We start from the raw sequence: 24129 nt of genomic DNA, 5'->3' as shown, positions 1-24129 counted from the left end.
TGGCACAGAAAAAATATCGATATATATCGAGTATCGCCATTCAGCTAGAAAATATCTAGATATGACTTTTGGTCCATATCGCCCAGCCCTAACGAAGATAGAGAAATGTCATCGAGTGAACTGGTACTACTGCCCAGACTAGTGAGAAGGGGCCGTCGCCCCTCCTCACTAAAGAGAATATCAAAACGCTTTATCACAAGACATTTTTGGGGGGTGGTTGGAGACATTAACCATCTGAAAGAAGCTTCACACAGGAATAAACAGGAAGTAGCTTCTTCCATTGCTTTATGGTCCAGATCAGATGTTTCTGCTCAACTTTGGTGATGAACTGAGGTCAGCATGAGCAGTCTGACTGGTCTGTGGATAGATGCCCACAACAGCCAGTATTGAGGTCTTCATTAATACACAAATACGTGGTGCTTCTGTGTGACTACTCATCAGTGGAACCTGGATACCAATGACTCTGTTGCCACCCACAAATCCAACTAGTTTGGAGATGCTCTGACCCAGTTTGTGCTGTGTATTATTGCTGTTAATGATTGGCACTGCATGGAACTCAGATAATTAAAACAGAGTTTAAAGTTTCTGCAGAAAATCTTACTTAAAAAAAAAAAAAAAAAAAGTCAGCCACATGATCACAAGCGAGGCACAAAGGATGTAACATGTCAACATAAATTCATACCGCCCCTTCAACATGACTCAAGGCCTGCTGAGTTACATGGGATCAAAGGGTCTGTTCATAAAAAAAACATGAAGAACAGACCCAAACTTCCCTCTCTTCTGTTCTACTTTTTAGAAACAGACCTTATGGAACATTTTTTTCCTCGAGCACTTCAGACAAAACGTTTGTTCCTCACTTGTAGCCGGGTCAAGGCTTAAGCTTTGCATTAGCTTCCAGATTGAACATACACATCACCTACTTCTACCTTCCCTTTTATCTTTTATAATATACTGAGGTAAATAAGACTGAGTGTCATGTCAGCCCTTTACAGACATGCAAATGCTCCAAGGGTCCACTTGGAGCTATCAACACATCCCTTAATGGGCAAGTTCATGTTTATTCTCTCCCTCCGGGTTACTTCTTCTTCCAGTGTGCAAAGGGAAAGAAAAAGAAAAAGACAGTCCCTTCTGTCTCCCAATTTTCTCATTCTTTGTCTTCATCAATCTTCTGTGTGCTCACTTAATCAGTTCCTCTCACGTGTCTCCCTTTTTTCGCCATCCTTCTCTTGCCGTTTACCCCGTCTCTTTCCTCCTCCATCATTCTTTCACTGCTCTTCTCCTCGCCAGTCACACTCTAATCTCCTGGTCTGAAAGGTGTTTCCTGAGGAGGGCGAGTGGGAAGACAGGCGGGAGTGATGGATCGCTCTGTGGATGCTTCACTTTGTCCTCACTCCAGGGCAGGAACAGGGTGGTGATGGGACGACAAAGTCCAGACCTTGTTAAGCATTTACAGAAAGAAACTTGGAGCTAATAGAAGCAAGAGATGAATGCTCCCACGGGCCAAATTCCTGGATGGAAGCACTCTGCTGTGGCGTGATGTCAGGCGATATATTTGGTGCTTCTCTTCACCCTTTAGGCATGTTCTTGTCCGATTACATTTTTTTCCTGTCAGAGCGAGGTTTAACAGCAAACTGAGAGGAAAAAAACAACCCTCATTAATACTCATGACATACAGCTATTAATAAATTAATATGCAGATCATGCAAGAATGTCATTTGTTACCCGTCTTTCCTTGTAAAGCAGGTGTTGTTTGAATATTTTAGATTTTCATTCACACAAGACTCATCAGTCTGTGTAAATGATGCAGCTAGAAAGTAAGTCCACTCCATACTCATTCAGACTGTAAAGGTCAAGTAGATGCAAAACCAGGTGCTGACTTTGGTTGCACAACCCAGGCACATAAGAACGAGACAGACGGGGCAGATAAGTAGGGAGGGGAAGCTGACCGACAGCTGGCGACCTGGTTGGGTAACACCCCGGCGGACCCCCGAGAGGAGCCCGGCCTGGGCTAACGTCTGCGCTGCAGTCGGGGAGGAAGACTTCAAACATGAGGTTAGTACAACCTCTGCCGCAGTGCAGCTCCCTCTCCTGCTGTTCTCTCCAGCTCCGTGGGGGATCTCTGAAGACCAGGCCAGCGGTCACCTCCTCTATCTCCCTCTCTAACCTTTTGCAAGGATGTACCGGTAATATGTAACAGTGGTGGATTCCTCAGGCTGGTGAATTGACAGCATTGTGCAACTGGGTCAAAGGTTTTTTTAACATTGATGTTCCTCATTATTTCATTCGGAAATCACGGAAAAAGCAACAGTGAAAGCAACAGTAAGGATATCCACAAAAGAGTAGATAGCACATGAAGGGATGCACAATACATGAAAGATTTTTGTTTTACAGAAACATGCCATGTGGTTATGGGAGTCAAATGTTTGAAATGAAGAAGTCTTCAGGATAGAAGGTGAAAAAGAGGTCCAGTGGTCATATATTTCCAGCCTAATGCTCGTGAGGAATTTATTGTACTTTAAGCAGAAAGCATAGTTTCTGACCCACTCCTCGTCACATGACAACTTCACCCAATCAGATCAACAAAGTGCCTCAAGCAGAGCCAATCACTGCACCGGAGCTGCCGGGAGCTGCAGGGAGAGGACACTGATTGGTCTGAACTCAGGGCTGGGCGACTTACAGATTTTACTGATTGATGCAAACAAATGGTTAATAGCGATGGTAAAAAATGAACTTGAAATTTACTGTAATTTGCATAATTATGACACCTAAAAAACAACTAAAAGACCACTAGGAAGACCTGGAAAAATTGGTAAGTGTTTAAAGAAATAAATCCAGTGAAAGACATCCAAAAAAAGGTCCCTCATTACCTGAAAGCATGTCTGCATCACATTTTAATCCTGATACACTATAGTCAACATGTCATAGGAAATCAGTCAAAAAGTGCTCTTGCCGCAAGAAATCCAAGCAGCCACAGCTGACAATCTGGGAGACAGGGCCCCTGGGACCAAATGTGGCTCAGCTGCACGCAATGCAACCTCACACACACACTCCCACGTACACACAAGACACACACAGGATCTGGTGGTAGACAACAGTCACCCTGTCATCTTCGATTGCGGGCCACTCATGTTGGACCATCGACACCTCACACAAAGCTCAGTGGGCCTCGGCCCCCCTGGTGTCCCACTGCCGCCACCGAGGGACTGCCAGAGAGTTACTTCAGCTCTACAGAACAAACACAGAAGTTAGTCTGTCCAAAAAGCTTATAGCCATGTCGAAATAATGCTGAAATATATCTGCATGCCATGGCTTGTAATTTGGCCATGTAGCAGGAATATCAATTGTGGGAGTGTGGATTTAACTAAGCAGAACTGATACGAGCTTGAGAGGATTTCAAGCAGCAAAGCTCAAAGTGTCTAGTCATGGACTAACAAGTGGCTATAAGACTGAATTTCCAGCAAGAGGTCAACTTTCAGCTAAATACGGGAACCGAAAAGATAAACCAGGCTTCACATGTGCATGTAGCTAACGGCACAACTTTTCCCTTCTTCTTCATTCCGTTGATGGTTTTAACCTAATATATTGGAGATGCCATCAACATATATCTGCTGGGTCTAAAGAGGAGGACATGTTGACAAACATTTTAGGCTACAGGCTGTTTTCAGCGAGCGCAGCAGCTCATGTGGTGACACGTGTTTGGCAGATGGCACCGAGTAGATGGCACAGAGGTTACTCATCTGCTTATCTCTCAAACATACAGAGCCTCCAAGTATGTCCACACAAGGCCAAGATTTATAGCATCTAACCACTGTGGTATCTGCTTGTGTGCATGTGCTTTTGTGCACGCTTGATGACAAAGTGCAGGCGATTCAAAAAGTATACAGACAACACCTCTGTTCTTCATCACTGAGACCCACCAACTACACTCAAGTTGCATTCTCAGTGTGCACCCTTTAAAAAGGGAAAATTATCCATCTTTTCATGCTCCGAGTGGATCCAACATGACTGATTTACACAAAAAGATAGCGAGGTGTATTAGCTTTGCTCAGCCGCAGTAACCCTGCAACATTTCCAAGTGTCCTTCTTTTTGTTGTGCACTCATTTGTCTTTTATTTTCTGGTAAAGCAACTTAACATATCAAAATTAATTATTTTTTCACAGCATGTCAGGTTGAATAGCTAAGCATAGTGTAATAAGTAACTGGCCAAAAACTACAATTAGTAGCAAAACTGTATTTCTTGCATATTCTCAGCTGGGTTATTATACATTATATTGGACTAAAATAAATTAAAAAAACAACAACAAAGGCTTGGCAAGTAAGCTTATTATAGATGATTTATATCATAATATATTACACTGAAATAGGATATCAATCTATGAATATGTTGTATAAATAATACTGAGGGACATTGCGCTACTGCTTCCAACATGCACTTTATCGAGGTACATGCTTGTGACTGAAACACGCAACACAATTTCTTTTTTTAACTCTTTAATGCTCAGTTTGGAGAATAGGGGACACATTACAACAGGCTAACAGCTTCTCACAAACTTTTGCCATCTAAAACAACCCTGATCAATGTGCTAGAAGTTTGAGCTGAACACTGAAAAAGATAAATCTACTTAGTAAAAGCCTGCAGAATATCAGCGTTGCAACACAGCCCTCAGTCTAGACTACGCTGTGTGTGCGCGTACACCAATTAGCTCTAAATTATTAACTGATGGCTGGTTTGAAACTGAGTGGGAATTATTAACAACTTCACATTTAAAATTGTTAATTAGTTCACAAATAGCTTGAACGACCCATCTTGGAGGCGAGAAAGAAACAAGGGGAGACTTTAAGATGGAAGGGATGCTGCAGAGGTTACGTTACGGCTGGCCGGAGGGAATATGGAGTCAAACTAAGTTCAATTAAAATACATTTTAAAAGGCAATTAAATAAAGTTAGCAGACTCTGTTGTGCATAATGCACTGTAATAGTGAGCTTAATTTCTTATCTATTGGGCATTTGAAAATGAATTCCTACTGTAGTCAGTATGGTGATCAACTTTCCTTCATACCTCATGGGTGGAGGTGTGTGGAGGATTTCCTCTGACTGCTGATCTTTATCAGTTACTCTAGTCTCTTTGACATAAGCAAACCAGAGCTCAGATAATGCTGCAGGAAACTCCCCCGGTAGATGTTTGGTTAAAATGACTGGAGTCACTGCACGTGAGGGAGGAAACTGCCTGTGTGTGTGCACGTGTGTGCACGTGTGTGTGGAGCCACACGGGAAGTCTCCAGGAAAGGTTTTATCAGTTGTTAACCAAGAGATTCCCTGTTTTATCTCATCAGATTAACGACTTCTAATTGCAGATATTCATTTGCAAGTTGGGGTGAGTTTGTATGAGTGTGTCTCAAGGCTCACGTGTTGTAGAAAAGACATACCACTACGTCAAACTATGAATGAAACGGCAGCTCAGAGGTGTAAAAGAACGGCATAAATTACGCGAGGGGAGGTCTGACATTCAATAGAAGCCGTTACACTGTTTTACAGGCGACTGTGAGAGCCGTGTTATTAATATCTGTCCCGAGAGCCGCCGTCCATGCGCCATCACGATGAAGCTGAACACAAGGGATGCCTTCAGGAGTGTTATAATGTTGGGGTTTGAAGGGTGACCCCTTATTGTTAGATCCCCCCTTTGTGGTCATACTCCTCACTGTACTGAGGAATGGAAAAGAAAGGCCTCCTCTAACAGTCGGTCATGCCCGAGTGCTCCTGGCAACAACAGGTCCCAAGGACGCAGACCTGCTCTGGCCTATATTGGCTTGGCTCTCTGTTAGTTGTGACGACCCTAGCCCCCCGTCAGCTGTCCTATTCGGGGCTGAGCCGGCTCTTTATTAAAGCTTTGAAGACCGCTGAACAAAGGGGCTTCCTATGTTTAGATGATAGAATGTAAGCAACTGGTTTTCTGCTTGGGCAACACAAGACAAAGAGTCTCCTTCTGAATATAGGGAGTATGCAAGAGAGAGTGAGTGACAAAACTGGAGAAGGAGGGAGGAAACAAAACTCAGGGCTCTGTCACAAACTGGGGAGACACTCCAAAAGATTCAGACGTTTCGTTTGAGCTAAATCCGTGGAGACAAGACTCCTCTCTCGACCAGAAAGTGAGAGCTCAGTGTCACAATATGTCCAGTTCAATAAAGTATAAATACACCTTACTGTGCTGCTGGAGACACATTATCAACGGTGTACTTTTTATCACAGCAAAAACAATTCACAGAGCTGAAAGTGATCTCAATAGGAATTTAAGACATTGTCTTCAGGGCCAAACACCTTCAGATAGGGTGTTCGTCCCTGAATTTCTCTCGACGGACTCCGTCACCCGTCACCATTAACTTTTGCAAACATCTCAACTCTACCTTCCGAGTTTAAAAGTTTGCGCAGTCCTGACTCCACATACCCACTCCTACCTGGTCGTGGCTGGCTTGGAGGGTGCTCCCGGTGCCATGGAAGGTCATTTGCACTGGGGAGAGGGTCAGATAGGTCACAAAATCCTTGCCACTTTGCGCATCGCTGTACTGCACCTGGAAGAGGCACATGGGAAAATTAAATACACGATCCAGGTGCTCCAATGAGACTGTTGTTGTTGTAATTTAGGAAATGGTTGGTTTGAGAGCAAATCTTGCACATCTAATTGTAACCGCAGACCATTTTTGGAGTATTATCCCACAACACACACTCACATCAGCGGAGCGGGGTGTACGTGAATGTATGTGTGGTTGGAGCGGGGCATCCAAGGTAGCGATCACGTCACAACTGACCCCTCATCACTGAGAGGTTAACTCTGCATTCCTAAATGCTGCGCAATCAGGACTGTTATGACATGATGCTCCTCTGGGACGATCTGCTCCTGAGACGTAAAGGCTTTTAGCAACACTGCAGGCCTGCCCTACTTCTCACCGGCTCCTCGCCTGTGTATATACGTGCAACTCCGCGGGTTCATCGGCGTACGTGGAGACGTGTTTGCCTGGCCTACTTAAAGCCTCGCACAGCTGCGGGCGTCATAATAAAGAGCACGAGTGGCTATGAGAACTGAAAGAAGGGGAATATCTGACTAATGCAAAGAGACAAAGGAGCAGAACGAATGAGAGGGAGGACCCTCTCTCTAAACATCCTTGGACAAGAAGAGAAAAAAACTACAAGCTCGCAGGTAAGGACGATAACAACGTTGTGGCGCTGAGCTCTAGCTGCACAAACGGAGTGAACGTATCCCACGAAAGAAGCAACAAGTGCAATAGGAAATAAGAAAAAAACAAATACAACCGTAATCATGATGCAGAAGCTTCTTTGACCCGCTTTTGTAGATCTGAAAGATTTGAATTTACACGTAATGACTCGGTTTATTTTTCTTGGCTGAGGGCTTTTCTGGTTATTACCTTCTTTTAATCAACAGATAATGTGTTTTAAAGGGTGGTACTTTGGTGCGTGTGTACATCAACCTTCCTCGCCCGATTGATGGTTCGTCTTATCACATTATTTACTTAGCGGCTGCACATGCTGAACTTATGTGTCTGCACATGTACACACGAACCAAGTGGCCGTATACAGTCTGTGACTGAAAGCTTCCAGAGTGTGTGTGTGTTTCTCTCTCTGAATGAATTATTATCCGCCAGACAGACACATGGAAGTCTGTCTATAAAGACACACGCGTGTCATAACACGCATGGACAGAAATATATGATTGTTTCCAGGAACGTATGAACAATTGCGATGTAATATACGGGCCGTATGTACAGCACACGCATGCTGGCACGCATGTGCGCCCACAGATGCTGATGAGACGGGCTTGCGGTGATAAATTGTGGAATGCTATCTGTTGTGAATGATGGATGCAGTAAAGTGAGCCACGGAAAAAGCCTTCCCAGACAGGTTAATCTGTAATAAATTCTCCAGACTTTACCATTGAGGAGGAAAAGGGGCGGAAAAAAAGAAAAGAAAGAGAAGATAGTGGGTACTTTCTAAGGGTAACAATACAACAGTTTGGTCACAAGTACTGGGCCTGTTGGGGTCTGTTGTTGGGAGCCTGTGATGTATGGTGTAATCATGCTGATCAGCGGGCACTCGGCTTGGTTCATCTATTGCGAGCTGTCAGGACTCCAGCTGAGGGTGAGGCCCTTTAATGGTGCTGGAGGAAGCAGGCGCTCTCTCCAAGCCGCCCTCTGGAAAGTCATGTGAAAAAGAGAAGTGCAACCCTTTCAAGATTTTACGAATCAGGAGTCAAGAAGGGACGGAAAGAAAAAAAAACCTCATGTGGTCCTCACTAGATTTTAAATTCAGATTTTGGATATTTACGCACTGAGAGGGCGAAAATGGGACACATCTGAATGATGCATCTGACTAGAAAGCTACCAAAACTGCTGCTACAGCTAATCAACTGAATTCTTGTGTATGTGGTTTTTGTGAAATAAATAAGGACTGGGGGCGCAAAAGCCTTCCCGTTCACCTGATGTCGTATTTGTTAAGAAGTGGTAGGGACTTGATGATTTATTTATTTTTTTTTTTTAAATGCTCATCAAACCCTGAGAATTAAAAGAAGATGTGCTTAATTTAAAAACGGACTGAGGTTTTTATAACTACAAAGACCTTTTAGTTTATCTTTCATTGCAGTCACTACAAACCCAACATATAGTTGGCAAATTATGATCTTCCCTCATATTTTGGAAATTAAAAGTTAAGGAAAATAGTCTTGCTTTCTCTGATTCCATATCATTTCTCAAGTCAAATGGCTTCATAATCATGTTATCGTTCCAAAAGCCTTTCTTTCAGTTACACCGAAACTAACTTCCTCCGGTTGTGAAATGTGCTGTGCATTATCTCCAGACTGCAGCGTTGAAAACTTATCAATGGTTTTATAATTTGTGGTTCTGTTCCAAAGTTACAAGCCCGTGACAAATGTTCGACCATCAAAGGCTCTGTGAACAAAATGGTCTGATTCAAAAGTTCAGAAAATAAACTAAACATATAACTAAAAGGGATGATTCTGACAATTTTATAAAAATTATTATCTATTTTTTGCCAGCTTTGGGCTTTAACCATTTTGCAAAATTAATTTATATATATATGTATTTTTTTTAATAGTTCAGATTGCATTAGGCTATTAGCTGATAGCTATTATCTCACTTTTATCAGCAAAAGTATGCTGGTATATTTTTTTCCTTTTTCTTACTTTTCACATATATTTTCTTTTTAAAGACATTTTGATCCGTGCAACATGGGAGGAAATAATCGGAATCTGGTCACATGATCCATGCAATGTAAACGAGGTCTTAATCTTGTCTTTCCTGATGGAAAAAAGCTTGTTTTTTTTTCTTCGTATTCCTCTTAAAGATCTTCAGATCTGAAAACAGTGCAGGTGTAAGCTTGTATGCGATACTTGAGTGCATATATAAATGTTACATTCAAATTCTGGTTGCAACAGCAAACTCAGAAAGTCACTAAAATCAACCAATTAAAATTAAAAATTTTAAATCCCCCCCCTAAAGATGTACAATTGACTCCAATGTGCAAGCAAGAAAGGGATTTGCTTCATCTACAAGGATCTAAAAAAACAACCACTGTGATCATCTTGTTTTCTGATGATTTGGTTGAAACTAAAATAACGAGCACCTTAAAAACCCAGTCTACGCTGCTATTCCAGCCTGTCTGTCTTCAGTGCATATTTACATGCATCTGCGATCGCATGCATTTTAAACAGGTCCAACTAATCATCCCAGGTCCCGTCACAAAAACAGGTTCTAATCCACTTCCTTCTCAGACAAAGGAGCGGGAGAGTTACGCAAGGCCTGCGATTGATCAGTGGCACTAACGTGGAACGACCTCTGACACCTGGCTCCTAAAGCTGGATGGCCGCTCATCCAATGGCCCTCTTCATTCAGAGAAACGTGAACATGCACTAACTAAAAAGCAAGCGGCGTTCGTGCGACCATGCTGAAATCTATGTTAAATACACAAATATACATGCTCAGCCCTGAAAGACACAGTTCTATTTAAGGTGAAATACAGACAAAATAACAAGAAAAGTGCTGCAAATCCACTCTAAACTGAGTGCAGTCGGTGGGTAGAGCAAAGAAACAGTTTTGACCTTACAAACTTAAAACTAGCCCTCACAACTGAGGGAAAGTGCCATTGTTGGTGGCAAGCAATTAGGTTTCCACACAGCCACTCCACTGTGGACTTCAGATGTCAAAAGGGTTTAAAGCACACTGTTTATACTCCTTTGACTTCCATTAATAGCAGGATGTTGAGGCAAAACAAAGGTAGTCCTCTTTAAATACACTCGGCGCTAAGAAAAGCCTTAACGAGACAAAGCTCTTCTGAAAGTTCTTCTGAAATCAGTCTATTCCTGAGAACTTGGATTTACATGAGCATGCTTCAAATAGCTGCGCTCGAGTGACCAGCAAACAGAAACCAGAGTTTGTTCTCAGGCAATCATGTCATTAATGTAAGTCACTTGACATTTTGTGAGGAGAACATTTTGTTTTCAATTACGAACACAATCGGAGGGGTGTTGTTTTCGGCTGAACTGAATCAACTTTTTCTTTCGCAGAAACCTGATAATGCAAAGAAATGTGTACTGATGTAACAGATGAATGTAGCGACTGTCGGTGAAATGATCTATCTTTTTTTATTCCACAGCTTGAAAAAAGGTGAGTGCAGTCTTTTATCCACAGTGTCCTTTATGACGGATGATTTTGCTCCATTAGATGTCCAGATTAACCCTTCCCTATTTTAAACATCATATTTAGCAAAACTGAATGTTTTATTTGCTCAATATTCTACAATCCCAAATAAGAAAACAATGGAAAAAAGAAAATGCAACTTTTTTCAGATACGTACATGCCTAAATCTAGAAGAAAATGTAGGCACTGTGAGCAACACATGTTTCCCCACCAACACCTCATGTTACATAACATGGGACAGAAGGTTTCCTATGTGAATACTGCCTTGTTGCAGGCTGCACAAACTAAATAGTGAATGGACTGTTTACAACTCAACCTCCTTTTACACTAAGTACAAGGAATGTACTGCACATGAGGATTTACAATGACAGACATAGAAACTATCCACTTTAAGTAGGATTCCTAGGCACTTACCACTTGCATTTATAATATTTGTGAACAGTATTAGTCTAGGAATTCTCAAATATATACTTCGACTATGACCAAACCATTATTTCCTCATAATAATCAAGTTCACAAGGAGGCTGGACCTTTGGTAGACAAGTTCTCGCATTCACTCCTATAGATCATTTAGAAACACTGATTACCTTAGCATGCATCTTTTGGCGACAGCTACCATCCACATAATAGAGGTAACCACAACGCCACTGCAATGCCTCCCGTTTAGGAAAAAAAATAGCAAATTTTAAATGTTAATGGTATGTTCAGTCCAGTTTATTGACATTGTCCGTGTCCTACCCTCTCCCAGACAGTTGCCAGTCTGGCTGACTGATCAGTATCACAAAGAAATGCCTTTTGTTGTATTCTCTTGTTTCCATAGACAGCAGGGGGAGACATCTCTGGTTGTGAAAAGAAATATTGTAGTATACGAAAAAAATAGCTATTTTCCGAATGGGTCTATATTTTTAATCACAAATTCAGTCATATTTAGCAAATGATGATAATGTATAGTTATCTTTTTTTAACTCAAGCCATCGGCATAGCCGACTGTAAATCAATTATATTATAAATGAATGTAATGCTTTATATAAATTCTCAGGGTGTGGTCTCCCCCCCAAAAAAATAAATAAAAAAAATCAGCCCCTTCAGAGTTGTGATGGGTGTGAGATCAAATGATTGGGAGTAACACATTTTTTGAACCAGGCTGTAAATATGTTTATTTCTGCTCTAAAGTTGCACATTTCGACATGGGTTCGATGGAGATTGACTCGCTTGTGAAGCCAGTTTCTAGTTTCTAGTGGTGGCTTCAAAGTATGAGGGTTGGTGCTTGCAGGAGATCCTGGATCGCATTAAAGGCATATAGAAAATGGAACCAGTGTCATGTCTCTCTTGATATACTGTACCATTTCCCACCATAAACAACTCCCAAGCGCAGATATTCACTTGTTTTATTTAGGATGAGCTCCTTTGTGGATCCATGTTTCTCACTGTTAAACGTTTCCTGGTGTGGGTCTCTGTTATATAACCAATGATCTGCTTTTATCTTAGGTGTTCAAAACCCTACTAAAATAGTTGTATCTATTAAAACAAAAAAAGGTTCTCATTTCATGTTACTACCCTAGGGGTCATTGAGGTTGTTACCCTTCAAGCTGCACTTGAATGATGTAATGCCCACATCATGGTAACATAAATAAAACATTGTGCCCTACAGTGAATCTGTTTTGGTGGGAAAAGAAAACATTGAATACATTACTATCTTAACTTTGAAATGTCTTCTGGCCACCGCTGAGCTGACACAAACACTATTCAGAGAGATTTAGGCACTGAAAACAAGCACAAAATTGCCTTTATTTTTTTTATTATATTATTTTCCATCTTCAAATTGTCATGAGAACACTTAGGACTTTGTCTGCAGTTTGTGAAAGAGCTCGCTTAGCAGAGAAGGCGTTTAAAGTGCTGGAAGAATGCGTGCCAGACGATTTCTGAGAACAGCGACTAGCGTGCAGATAATAAAGAGAGTTGTTCAAAACTGCAAAGAAAGTGCCAGGGTTTACACACCCTCCATCCCCCCATGCTGAGGCTGTGCTGGCACACAACTGCCATCACTGCCTTGCATTGTGAATTAAATGAAATATGATCAATACTATCAAAATACAAAAGAACAAAGGCAAGTAAAAACTGATTATGCTGCATTTTAAAATTTGCAATATGCTGCGCTGGCACCCGCGGCCATTTGATATAAAGGTTAGCAAATGGGCTTGATTGTGGTGTAAAAACATCACTCCGTTTGCCAAACACACACAGACACAGGCATACGCATCAACACGCATCCAGAGGGCCACCGTGTAAGCAGAGACTGCGCGCTGAGCCAGCGCAGCGTTAGCGGTCTGATTTATACCACCAACAAAACTTGTTTTCGAAGATCGCTCTTCACACAAATACGCCGCAGTGTGCAGCTGGAAGCCATCACCCCGCCGGAGAAATCCAACGCGGTGCGATTAAGAATCCCAAAATGTATTTTCTAATGCAAATCCCAGAGTAAACAGAGAGCAGAGGAATGAGATGATGACAAGGAGGTTGGAAACAAACAGTTTGTACCAGATGAAGCGTTTGATGTTGATGCAGAGAATTGAGAGTGAGTGATGGAGAGCAGGGGAGGAGAAGGAAAGAAGGAAAGTGATTAAAAAAAATAGTCTGTGTGTGTAAAAACTTTCAGGCAGGGTACTAGGTGTAGTCGGCGCGGTCGGCGCCGCTTGAAGTGGTTTTTATACACAGCCAAAGAAGGAAGCGGTGAGATAGAAGAACAAACAAAGTGAAAGTGTGAGAAATCCTGGGAAATTCACCGCATGGATATTAACACCAGCCACCCGCCGAGGCTAGTGTTTTCATTAACATGGGATTTCCAACACAAAAGTTCTGATTCTAGCACCACAGAGAGTACATTCCTCCTTTTCTTTTAAATCCATCTCCTTTTGTTTTGCCTGCCGTGACTGCGTAGAATAACTCAGCTGATTAATATCTCCGATATGTTATTGCTTAAGATGGAAACACTGACGGGGAATACACTTTTTTTTTTTTTTATAGACCTGGAACACTATAGTAGACACATCTTTCAAAAAGGAAATTTAGACTTTCTCACATTTTGCAGCTGCGTCACTGAAACTTAACATCTGACACATGTTAAAGTGTGATGACCTTTGTTTTATGCATTTTTCTGTGAACTTTAAGAGCTGTCTGCAGACCTCACAGTCCTAATGCAATATTCTCAATATCGGGCTTAACGGACGTCATCCAAACACTTAAATCGTCATAATTTCCATTGCATTTTCCATTTTCCATTACAGAAATAGAAAGACTAAACTGGGGAATGGTCTTAATCCTGATCTGTGCTGAAGAGGTGTGACATTCCCGACACCTGACAATTATTAATAAACATGTACTCCTGGTATCAAAAAGAACTGATGCTTGATCATTTCTGGTGCAATTTTTTTGACTGTAACACCTAAAATTATCCTTACGGACCAATCAAAAAAATAAAAAATAAACCTTCTCACATCAAAACAAAAAAAAGTATATTAAATACATTTTAATATATATAAATAAATACATTAATTTAATTAAATTAAATTAAATTAAATTAAATTAAAAAAAATAAATAAAAATGGCTTCAATGACAAGATGGTTCTATAGGCTTCTGACTTATTGTTGCTGGTACCTCTAAGGAAAAATAAATAAGAATCACCTGTGGAGGGCGAGGCTAAAACAACAGAAAACAGAAAAACCCAATCATGACGAAGGACCAAAGCAAAGTCCCTGAACTGCTGGCTTGTTAATCAAACATTAAATACTACATTGTGCGTCTCAGTTGTGCTCCTTACTAGGTTTATTTTCTCCCAAATGTGTTGTTTTTCTTCTTTTACTAAGAGAAATAAATCCAATAATTGCATAATATGTGGTGATGAGTGGTGACAGGAGCTACCCATGATGCAGTTCACTGCTACCGTCTCGTCTGTGAAGAGAAAAGGAAGCCTTGTGACAACAGGAGCCTGAAGCGCTGCCATGGATGGCGGCTGTTACAACAATCAGGTCAACACCTCATGAATGCCGGTCTTCATCCTCCATCGGATGTTGATGATTATGATCAAGTTGATAATTAAAAGCCAACAAAAATCATCACCGAAACTAGTATCCACACGTCCCAATATGGCGAGGCAGAAATTCTGGACTGAAGAAGCACCTCTAGGAATTTAAACTGTTCAAAGGTATGAGACTGGCTCTCTAACGGTCTAAAACAAAATGAGCTGCCTATTACTGTGTCCATGCTGCATTTGTAAGTACTCCCAGTTGGCGCGGGGGGTAGGGGGCATTTATTTTCATATAAACCCCTCCACCACACCGACCCATCATCATCATCATCAACCACCACAACTCAGCAGCGTTTTCAAGTGGGATTACCGCAGACTTGCACATAACCATTTAGCGAAGTTATGTCTATTCAATCTCTATTTGGACCTGCTTCCGTCCACAATCACTGAGTCCCACTGATTACCAGTTGCTATTGGCAATATCTGCTCAGCGGTCAATGTTTGTTTAAATTTAATACTGTTTGTAACTGTTCAAACTGCAAAAATTATAAAAGTTCAAACATAAAAAACTACTGCTCCCCAGAGCAGGACATTCTTGTTTTTTTCTTTCCTGTTGCTGTCTTGAAGCCAACCCAATTCTTCATGCTTATAATTTCAAATTCCAAACTCACAACACAGATGGTGTAGTGAGGTGAAAACATGACTAGAAGGGTGTGCATGTGATGTGCAATTTCCACAGTGTTATGTATGCAACGATAAAGATTACAGAGGGAGTTTCGAATACCCTCATCACTTCCCCTCCTCCTCAAGAGACCTCTTTTAATCCTTCCAAACTGTCAGAGTTAGTTGCTCACTCACTATTTCAAAAAACGGTCTTGGATTTTGACTAAATAAATTCTTCATGATACAGAACTAACAACTGAAGCTATTGTCCTCTCGTTTTATATGTGCACATTTTCTCGTGCCGTCAATCACTGATCTTCCATTTTTAAGCAAGGCAGCGGTTAATAATGTGAGGTGATGACACCATAAAGCCACAACATGACAGAGTAAATGCAATCCCAGAATCCAAACCATTATTTAAGAGTGAGAAAAATAATAAAAAAGCTGTATATTTGAAGGACAAGTATTAATACAAGCAAAAATCAGGACATAAAAAAAACAAAACTTGATGATGATAATAATAAAAAAGGAAAAAAAGAAAAAGTAGAGGATTAATAGGAAAAATGGAGAATCTGTCATGTGGCTCTTATTCAGTACTCCATCCTCGTTCCATGTGTTGTCTATTACCTCCTGATTTCTTTTTTTTCTCTTTGCCCTACTTCCAGCTCACATACCCGCTGTGCCAACAACACACCAGGCAAATTAATAGCAACTACACACACACACGCACACACACACACACTGGAATAAGTGCCAACATCTTTGCTGTAGGATGGCAAGAGTACAACACACTGTTGCTTCTCCAGTCCAAGTTTGCACTGGAGGCTATTTTCCAATCAAATCAAAAGAAGGGCTTAGCAGGTAGGCCCGGGCCTTTGTTTCTGGGCTGGACGATGAAACCGATACGATGACAGTCTTAGTTTCGTCAATGCAGTGGTGGGATGCTGTGATGAGCTCCCTTGGATGACATAATTATATCAAAACAACAAGGTTAAGAATCAGACCTGGAAAATATTATTAAACGTTTGAAGAAAATCTTTCGGTGGATTACACTGCTTGTTGACTAGTGTGTTTGGGAAAGACATCATTTTACACGACGAGCGGAAAGTAAGCAGGCTTTGGCAAAACATTTGAAATTTGTGGTGACATGGAAAGTGAAAATACCCAAGAACAGATGAGCCTTAAAGCCCCCAACTAACATTTAGATGTAAGCAACAAGAGGTTCTTATTGCAAATCCACATGATGTGAAACATCCTCTCAATGAAGCACATATTGTCTGCATGTCTCAATTACAGCATGAATTTTTCACTTAAACCCACACATGACCACGTATTTAGTTGAGGAGACATCAATAAGAATGCAGAAATAAAATATATAATTAGAATTATGTAAAACTGGTTATAGAGAATAAGGTCAGGAAGGAACAAGGAGTCCAACTTTACAGGCAAAAATTATCCAACTTATCCGTTTCCACTAAACAGAACCTGCTGTGTGTGTGTGTGTGTGTGTGTGTGTGTGTGTGTGTGCATTAGTACTGTACAAGTGTGTTTGGGCTTGGCCGAGCAGCAGAGCTTTCTCAGGTTACACACACACAGGAAGGCTCAGAGCAATAACAAAGGCCTTTCAAAGGAGCCCTCAGCAGGTTAAGATAAAATGTTTTCGCTCAAACTGATAAAAAGCATCTGCAGCTTAAATGAGCGGGCGTTTGTTTCGGTGCCGTGGTATGTGCAGCAGATCAGCCGGCACAGATTAAAACAGACACCGGGTAGTCTCCCCGTCGGACACACACATAGACCGCTGAGGCCGAGCGTTACGGGAGTGCGAACAGCCTGGTACTCGTGAAAACACCTGCAAAGTTACGGCGTTGTAAACCGCTGCCTGCAAATTATGTCCACAGTGAGAAGCTATTAGTGTGTTATCCAGCAGCTCTAAACTCTCCACGAGTCCACCTGTGCTGCAGGAGAACCAGTCTCACCACGCTTACAGACCTGGACCAATCTGTTGGTGTCCTTTTATTAATGAGAAAAAAACCCACAGTGGTCACCGAAATAACTTGAAACTCACAAAAGTGTTAATAAATAATAATTTACTCAAATTTGACCAAAGAAAATTAGGTGCTGCTTTTCGATTGTGGTTCAAAAGAATGAAAAAAAAGGAATGATCTTGACAAATTAGTTGGTACCCTCAAATTAATATTTTGTTTGACAACCTTTTGAGTCAATCAATGCAACCAAGTGATTTTTGTGACTCTCAATGAGACAAGACTACTGCACCTGCAGACATGTATTTATGGCCCAATTCTCATCAACAAACTGCTCCAAACTGCAGGTTTCAGCTCTTTCCACACATGTCCAACAGGATTCAGATTGGGGTTTTACAAAAGATCACTTCAGAATGGTCCAGTTTTTTAGTTCTTAATTGTTCTTTACCCGGTTTGGTTCTCCCCCAATAGAGCAGGGGAGTGGTATGAGCACTTATCTATGCTGGCTTATGTTTAAGCAAAGTCAATCTGTCACTTATAAATGTGCTCATATTGTAGGACTTTTATAATCCAACTAATGCCATCTGAAATTGCAAGCCAACATTCCACAAATGAAGTCAATCTGACATGGTCAAAATTGTAGGCGTATGAGCATGGGAGCCTCTGAAATTGAGATTTCATGGTGGGAAAATCAATTTACTAATAAAGACTAATGCTTAACAGTATGTACAGTACGTACTATGCAAGCTGCAAATGTACTTAACAGTACATTTGCAGCTTGCATGTTTACCTCCCCTGTAACATACAGCAAGAACTAGGTTTTTGACTGAAAACATGTCAACTTTATGTTCCAAAGTGACATTAAGAGTTTTTTAGGATCTGGGCTTTGTAAATTTTAAAAGAAAAAAGGCACGAGTTCATCAGTGATGTCGCAATAGGGGGAGCAGCTAAGCTGGAATGAGTTCAACAAGAAAAAAAGATGAGAGTTTTGATAAAGAAATCAAAAGTGCCAACACACAGACACACACACACACACACACACACACACACATGGTATTGCATCTCACCTGAAAGCCCTGGATATGAGCCAGGTAGTCCAGCTGCTGTGCTGGCTGCACCGAGACACCACAGGCCAGGTTTTTCCCTTTCATCGGCAGTGACGCATCTGCTGTGGGTGACTGACCATTAAGCAGCATCTCCCTGGCCATCGTAGCGGTCGGGCTGGGTGACGTGGATGGGCCGCTGTAGTACGGAGGGTGCCCCGGGGGCAGAGGGGCGGAGCAGGGCGCCATGTCTTTGGAAGACATGTAGTTGACAGATCCCCCACTGCTGCCCCCCGGGCCTGGCGCGCTGGCACTCTGCTTTCTACTTGCCTCCATCTCCTGATAGACGTCGGGGCTCAGGTGGAGTAGACCCTTCTGGGCTGGAGGAGGTCAAGCAAGATGGGGGAGGGACGTTGGAGGAGGGACATTAGGATCACAGTGACAGAAGAAGGAGAGAAAAAGAGTATAAATTAGGGGTTTTATAAATGGATAAACCGACAAAAGAGAAAACAAGTTGAACAAAGTAGCAGAAAAAGTTCTGAAAGACATATGTTTGATAAATAAGCAGATGAAATTAAAGATATGACAAATTTGGAGCGTACACATTTTCTACTTCAAGACAATGTCAGGGAGTGCTAGTGCAAGCGTGTGCCCATCTGCGCTCATTAATGTGTGTGTGTTTCCAAACTAGCATTCCCCAGCCAAACTGGGTTGACAGTTTCTTGTGGTTTGGCAGGTCCGAGTACTATCAAAGTGTCTGCTGGGAAACACACATTGCCTCTCTCTTTCTCACTCTCAAACACAAACACAGAGACACAAATGGAGCATCTACCAATATCAACACAGCGTCTATGACTTCATCTTTGATGGGAAACAGCAGCGTTGGCTAACCGGCGTCCACTCATAACATCCTTCAAGCACAAACCCATCAGAACCTACAGGGTAGGTTCTTCTGAGATAGGAATACATGGATGATTTGTTGGATATCTGGACATCAGCGAAATTAAACAATCAACACATGTTGAACGGGGAAACAAAAAATGCATTCAATACTTTGATCACAGCCACGAGGATGTAGGGAAAGCCATGAGGCATGACTGGAAATGAAGAAAGAGAAAGGATTAAAGACGAGGATGAGCTGGGAGACCGTTACGATGGAAGAGGATGTGAGGATGAGTGGATGTGAAACCCATGCGGAGCGTCCACATCCAGCCAAGGTCAGCAGAGGCCGGAAGACCAGCTGTCTGTGCGTCTGTGAGCATGTCTGAGGGCTTGTTTGTGTGTGCACATGGACTAACAGCTGGGAGAAAGTGCTGGAGTGAGCACATGACTGACAGGCCACTTCCTGTTTCAGTTAACATTTACCATCCCGCACAGACGAGCACATCCAAAGACGGCGAGGTTCTACACACTTGTAGCTTAGCCTAGTCTGAGGTTTCTGGAAACCCGCTGACAGCATTTCCCACTACAAACAAAGAAGTTTGCGTTTGTTTCCAGAAGGACAGAAAATCTAAAGGAAACGGCAAAGAAATCTAGGAATTACTACAACAAACAGATCCTTGCCAGGAATGACACAACTGCTTAGATTAACCCCCCCCGCGCTCCCTCCCAATCATTTATATAATTTGAATTTCACGAGTGAAATTTGCAGGCCTGTGCATTTTGAACGTAGCACCATAAAAATATAAGGTGTGAGCCAACATTACATCAGCATTGGACAAACACTGAAACTGAGGGGGGTGCAGTCAATGTGATCCATGCCTGAGTGTGCATGTGAGGATGTTTGCATGTTTGCATGAGATTGAGCACTTGAAGCTGATGTCAGATGGTGAGCGTGAGAACAAGAGAGCACGAGTGAGACAAAGGAGGAGAGCCGGGCCGAATAAGTAAGAGTGACAGAGTGCATTTCTGCACAGTGTTGAGACGGCAGTTGTGAAACTGTGTACATGAAGTGGGAGTGAGCTAGAGCGAGCAGAGAGCAGGAAAGAAGCCTGGCGAGGGAGAGAGTATCGGAGAGTGTGCTCGCGGTGCTGGTTCCAGGCAGTTGTGGAGGGGTCCCACCCAGACTCGGTGTCCGGTGGGCCAGGGGAGCGCTGGAAGGAAGCCAGAGCCAAGCATGAGGCTGATCAAAAACAGATAGGGCCCGAGCCCGCTGCAATAAATCACCAGCATGGAGCGAGACCTTTACATAGTTCACACATGCACAGATACACATACGCACACATATATGAACAGCGGGAAATGAAATGTGGCAACTCAAGTGAAAAGTCTTGCTGCAATACTCATGGGGATAAGAGGGAGAAAAAAACAACAAACACACTTCTTTTACTTTTTACTTTCTTTTGCTGCCTTCCTGTCTCTAAAGGCACCGTGTTTGTTGTAGCAATGCCTTGCACAGCTTACGCAGGGCAGAGGCCGCACGTGCATGTGAAGCTTGCAGCGACAGTTGTGGGGGACTGAGATGTGTGAGACAAATTTACCTAGTTTCCTCCTCACTTTGCATCTCAAAATACAGAATTTAACTGCACTAAGGGGGAAAGGAGTTGGTCAGCGACGGTGCGACAGACAGTGATCGGGAGAAGCAAGTGCTGAAAATGGTACATTAAAGTATAAAACAGCGACGGAAGTGTAAAAAATTACTTGGAGGGGTTGTTTGCCGCCCTATGGCTGCTAGTCTTGTGTTTGCAAGAGTGCTTATGATAACTTATTCACGGTTTATCAGCCCTTAAAGCATTTCATTGGCCCGCTTTGTTCTGCAAGAGTTTACAAGGGCTCTTGTTGTTACAGCACGGAAATAAATGTGTGATGAGTGACAATAAAGACATATCCCAATGTCTTCACTGCAACAATGAATAAGGTCATTTAAAAAATAAAAAAAAGTCTGAAAAACAACCGAGACATATTGCTGTCAGATGATGAGCTCAAAATGAAAGGATGGAAAAGAAATGATTCAGACATGAGAATAAAAAGATGAAAAGTGAAATGACTCACTGAAGGAATATAAGATTTAGAACGTCGACTACTAGATGGTGCCAACAAGGGAGAGCTGAAAATGTAGTTAGTTAGTGAGTAAATTTGAGTTAGTTAGTAACTTGACATGACAATGGTTAATACATCTGTAGGCCTAATAATAAAATAAAATAAAAATATACCATAGAATAAAAAAAGAAACATCCTGAAGGTTATATATAAAAAAAATCACAGAAATTCATGACGTCAGTCCACAGAGTTGCCATAACAATGACGACTGAAACACTGATTTAATTTATGGTTTCAGTAACTAGCAGAGTGAGATGATGCTAGAAGAATTTCTCCTGATGATCATATGCCTCCCATCTTATATAGGCAGAAACGTAGCATGTAAACGAGTTAATTTAACGCTGCATAGCAAATAAACAGAAAGGCTGAAGGAAATGTCGAAGCAAAGGAGAAATTAAAGGGCAATCAAGATATGATAAAACAAAGGTGTAAAGTAATTTTGTTGAAATGCTTTTAATGAATAACACTAGGAATGTCCAAATTATTCCAATATATATCACATTCTAGCGTTGACAGGTTGCTTTCATTGGAGATAGTTTTACAACATCTGTAATTTAATATCAATGGAACAGTTTTGAGGGCATTAATATTACAGAGTGAATCAGTGTGAGCGAATGGAAGATGTGATCATCTGTGCATGTGTAGATAAATCTACACGTTTGGCAAGTGGAGTCGTGCAAATTCAGAAAAGAAATGACAGACAACAATGTCTTTGTAGGGTGTGTTTGACAGAAAAATTGGTTGGCAAAATGATCCTTTTTGGGGTGTGTTTGCTCTGACAACTGGTCAACGTGAACTGGAACAGATGTGTGCTATTCACGCATGCGTTACAACCCATCACAGCAGATTTTACGGGTTCAACAAGGACTGAAACATCCAAATTCTATTCCCTATCAATACAAAATAAATTATCGGGTTCCACTGGATTGGGATTTGGTTTCCAGGGGATAGTACCGACAGACACACAAGAAACTAGATGGAAAGATCCATCTACAGATGACTATATAAGGAAGGATCAGCTCAAAATACATCATCACACACAAATCATACGTGATACGCTACTTAAAAATGGCCAAGTCAATTAGAATAGGGGACAGATCCGAAATATCTTCCCTTAAGTAATCACAGGCGCACCAACAGAAAAACGAAAACAGCTGTATTTGTTTGAATGAGTCGTAAACCGTGTTTATGCAATAAACACAATTCAGAAATTAGCATCATGTGAGTGCTGTGCAGTTTGTGCACTTTTACAGAGCTGATTAGCAGATAATTCAGCATCACGGCAAGTTATAGGCGACAATCAAGTGACAATGGGAGCAGACGAACAGGGAAAAACTGAGCCAACAACAGGAATAATGACCAAATAAGGAAGACCTTGTTTCCCAAAGGGCTCTACTTTGGAGGTATTGGGCAATTCCTGGAGCTTGGGATACCACAGAAACCACAACCCTCAAAACAGATCATCCAAGAGAACAATAATCAATCTCTAAACTTGATTTAGATGATAGATCTTTCAGATAATTGGGACTAAATCCTGGATATGAGGGATATAAGCTGTGGCAGAGGTCTCGTTCCCATCTGGAATCTGTATGAAAAGTCTGAAGGAGCAACAAGTCTGAGGAATTGCCCTTCTGATTTTTTTCTGCAGCTCAACGTGACCGTGATGAAACATCACATCTATCCTACTCCCGAGAGTGCGCTTGGATTCCCTGCTTTGGAGCACCGCGGCTCTGCCAAACGCCTCCATTAGACTAACGTGACGACAGCACATTTGAATCTAATAAGGTAATGTCCTTGTTTTCCACTCTGCTGCTCGACAGATCACAGACTGTTCATTTGTCCCCATAACAGCTCCTTTTTAAGCTCCTGGCATTCACTTTGTTGGAATTGGGAGTAAATCTGCTTATACAATGTCTTTATACCAAACTGAAAGATCGCAACAGATCAAGTTCAGATAATACATCGCAACTGACTGCAGTAAGATGTGTGGACCAGGAAGCCTCTGACTTCACTGAACAAAATGCTTTGATCATTGTTTTATTTAGCTTTAAGGGAAGACAAACACAAGGATGCGTTATAAATCAACTTTTTAATTTATTTATTGATCTAATCTGACACATATCCCCCAAAGAAGCCTTTCCAATGTGTGCACTTCTCCACACTACACCATCCTGTTTACACTTTGTATTTGCAAGCAATAAGGAGTCAAGGGCTCATTTAAACTTGACTAATCGCTGCAAACTTAGCAACTATGCTTGCGTTTTTCATTTCCCAAGACAAATACTGCTAAATGCAGAAACATGTTGGAGTATCTCTAATCTCCTGTGTCAAGTGCTGCTAGATATCAAGGGCTAACATTTTCAGCCCTCACCGCCCTCGTCGACACCTGCAGCCTGGCTGTGCCATGTGATCATAGCACATGTTCATAGAGTCAAAAGCAAAACACAGACTTATTCGAGGTGATTATTATCAGACCAGACAATGTCATATTTGCATGGTCACTCACTGCTGGTTCAGTATTAATGGGCGTGACTCACCGTGCTGTCTGATAACAAAAACATAACAAAGTAAGAGCTGCTTTATTATAATTTGGTTGGATTAAAATTTACTTTATACACTGCAAAAACAGCAGCTCTAGAATTAAGCCTAATATTC

The 24129-nt window shown here is 41.7% G+C and overlaps 1 protein-coding gene across 6 annotated transcripts in view; it reads right to left on the bottom strand.

The window, feature by feature from the left end:
* Nucleotides 1-24129, bottom strand: part of stau2 (staufen double-stranded RNA binding protein 2) — a 112096-nt gene that overhangs the window by 22582 nt on the left and 65385 nt on the right. For 4 of the 6 annotated variants that reach the window (XM_061713062.1, XM_061713064.1, XM_061713063.1 and 1 more), the window contains exons 12-13: nucleotides 18460-18815; nucleotides 6454-6567 (exon numbers count right to left, since the gene is read on the bottom strand). In XM_061713062.1, coding sequence (XP_061569046.1) covers nucleotides 6454-6567; nucleotides 18460-18815 — 470 coding nt within the window. Of the gene's footprint in view, nucleotides 1-6443; nucleotides 6568-18459; nucleotides 18816-24129 lie in introns of all 6 variants that reach the window. The other 2 variants (XM_061713066.1, XM_061713067.1) reach the window with 2 other exon arrangements.

The sequence above is a fragment of the Cololabis saira genome, chromosome 22 (genome assembly GCF_033807715.1).
Source record: "Cololabis saira isolate AMF1-May2022 chromosome 22, fColSai1.1, whole genome shotgun sequence".
In the NCBI taxonomy this organism is placed as follows: Eukaryota; Metazoa; Chordata; class Actinopteri; order Beloniformes; family Belonidae; genus Cololabis; species Cololabis saira.
The sequence above is the reverse complement of the archived record's forward strand: the minus strand, read 5'-3'. Positions and strand labels throughout refer to the sequence as shown.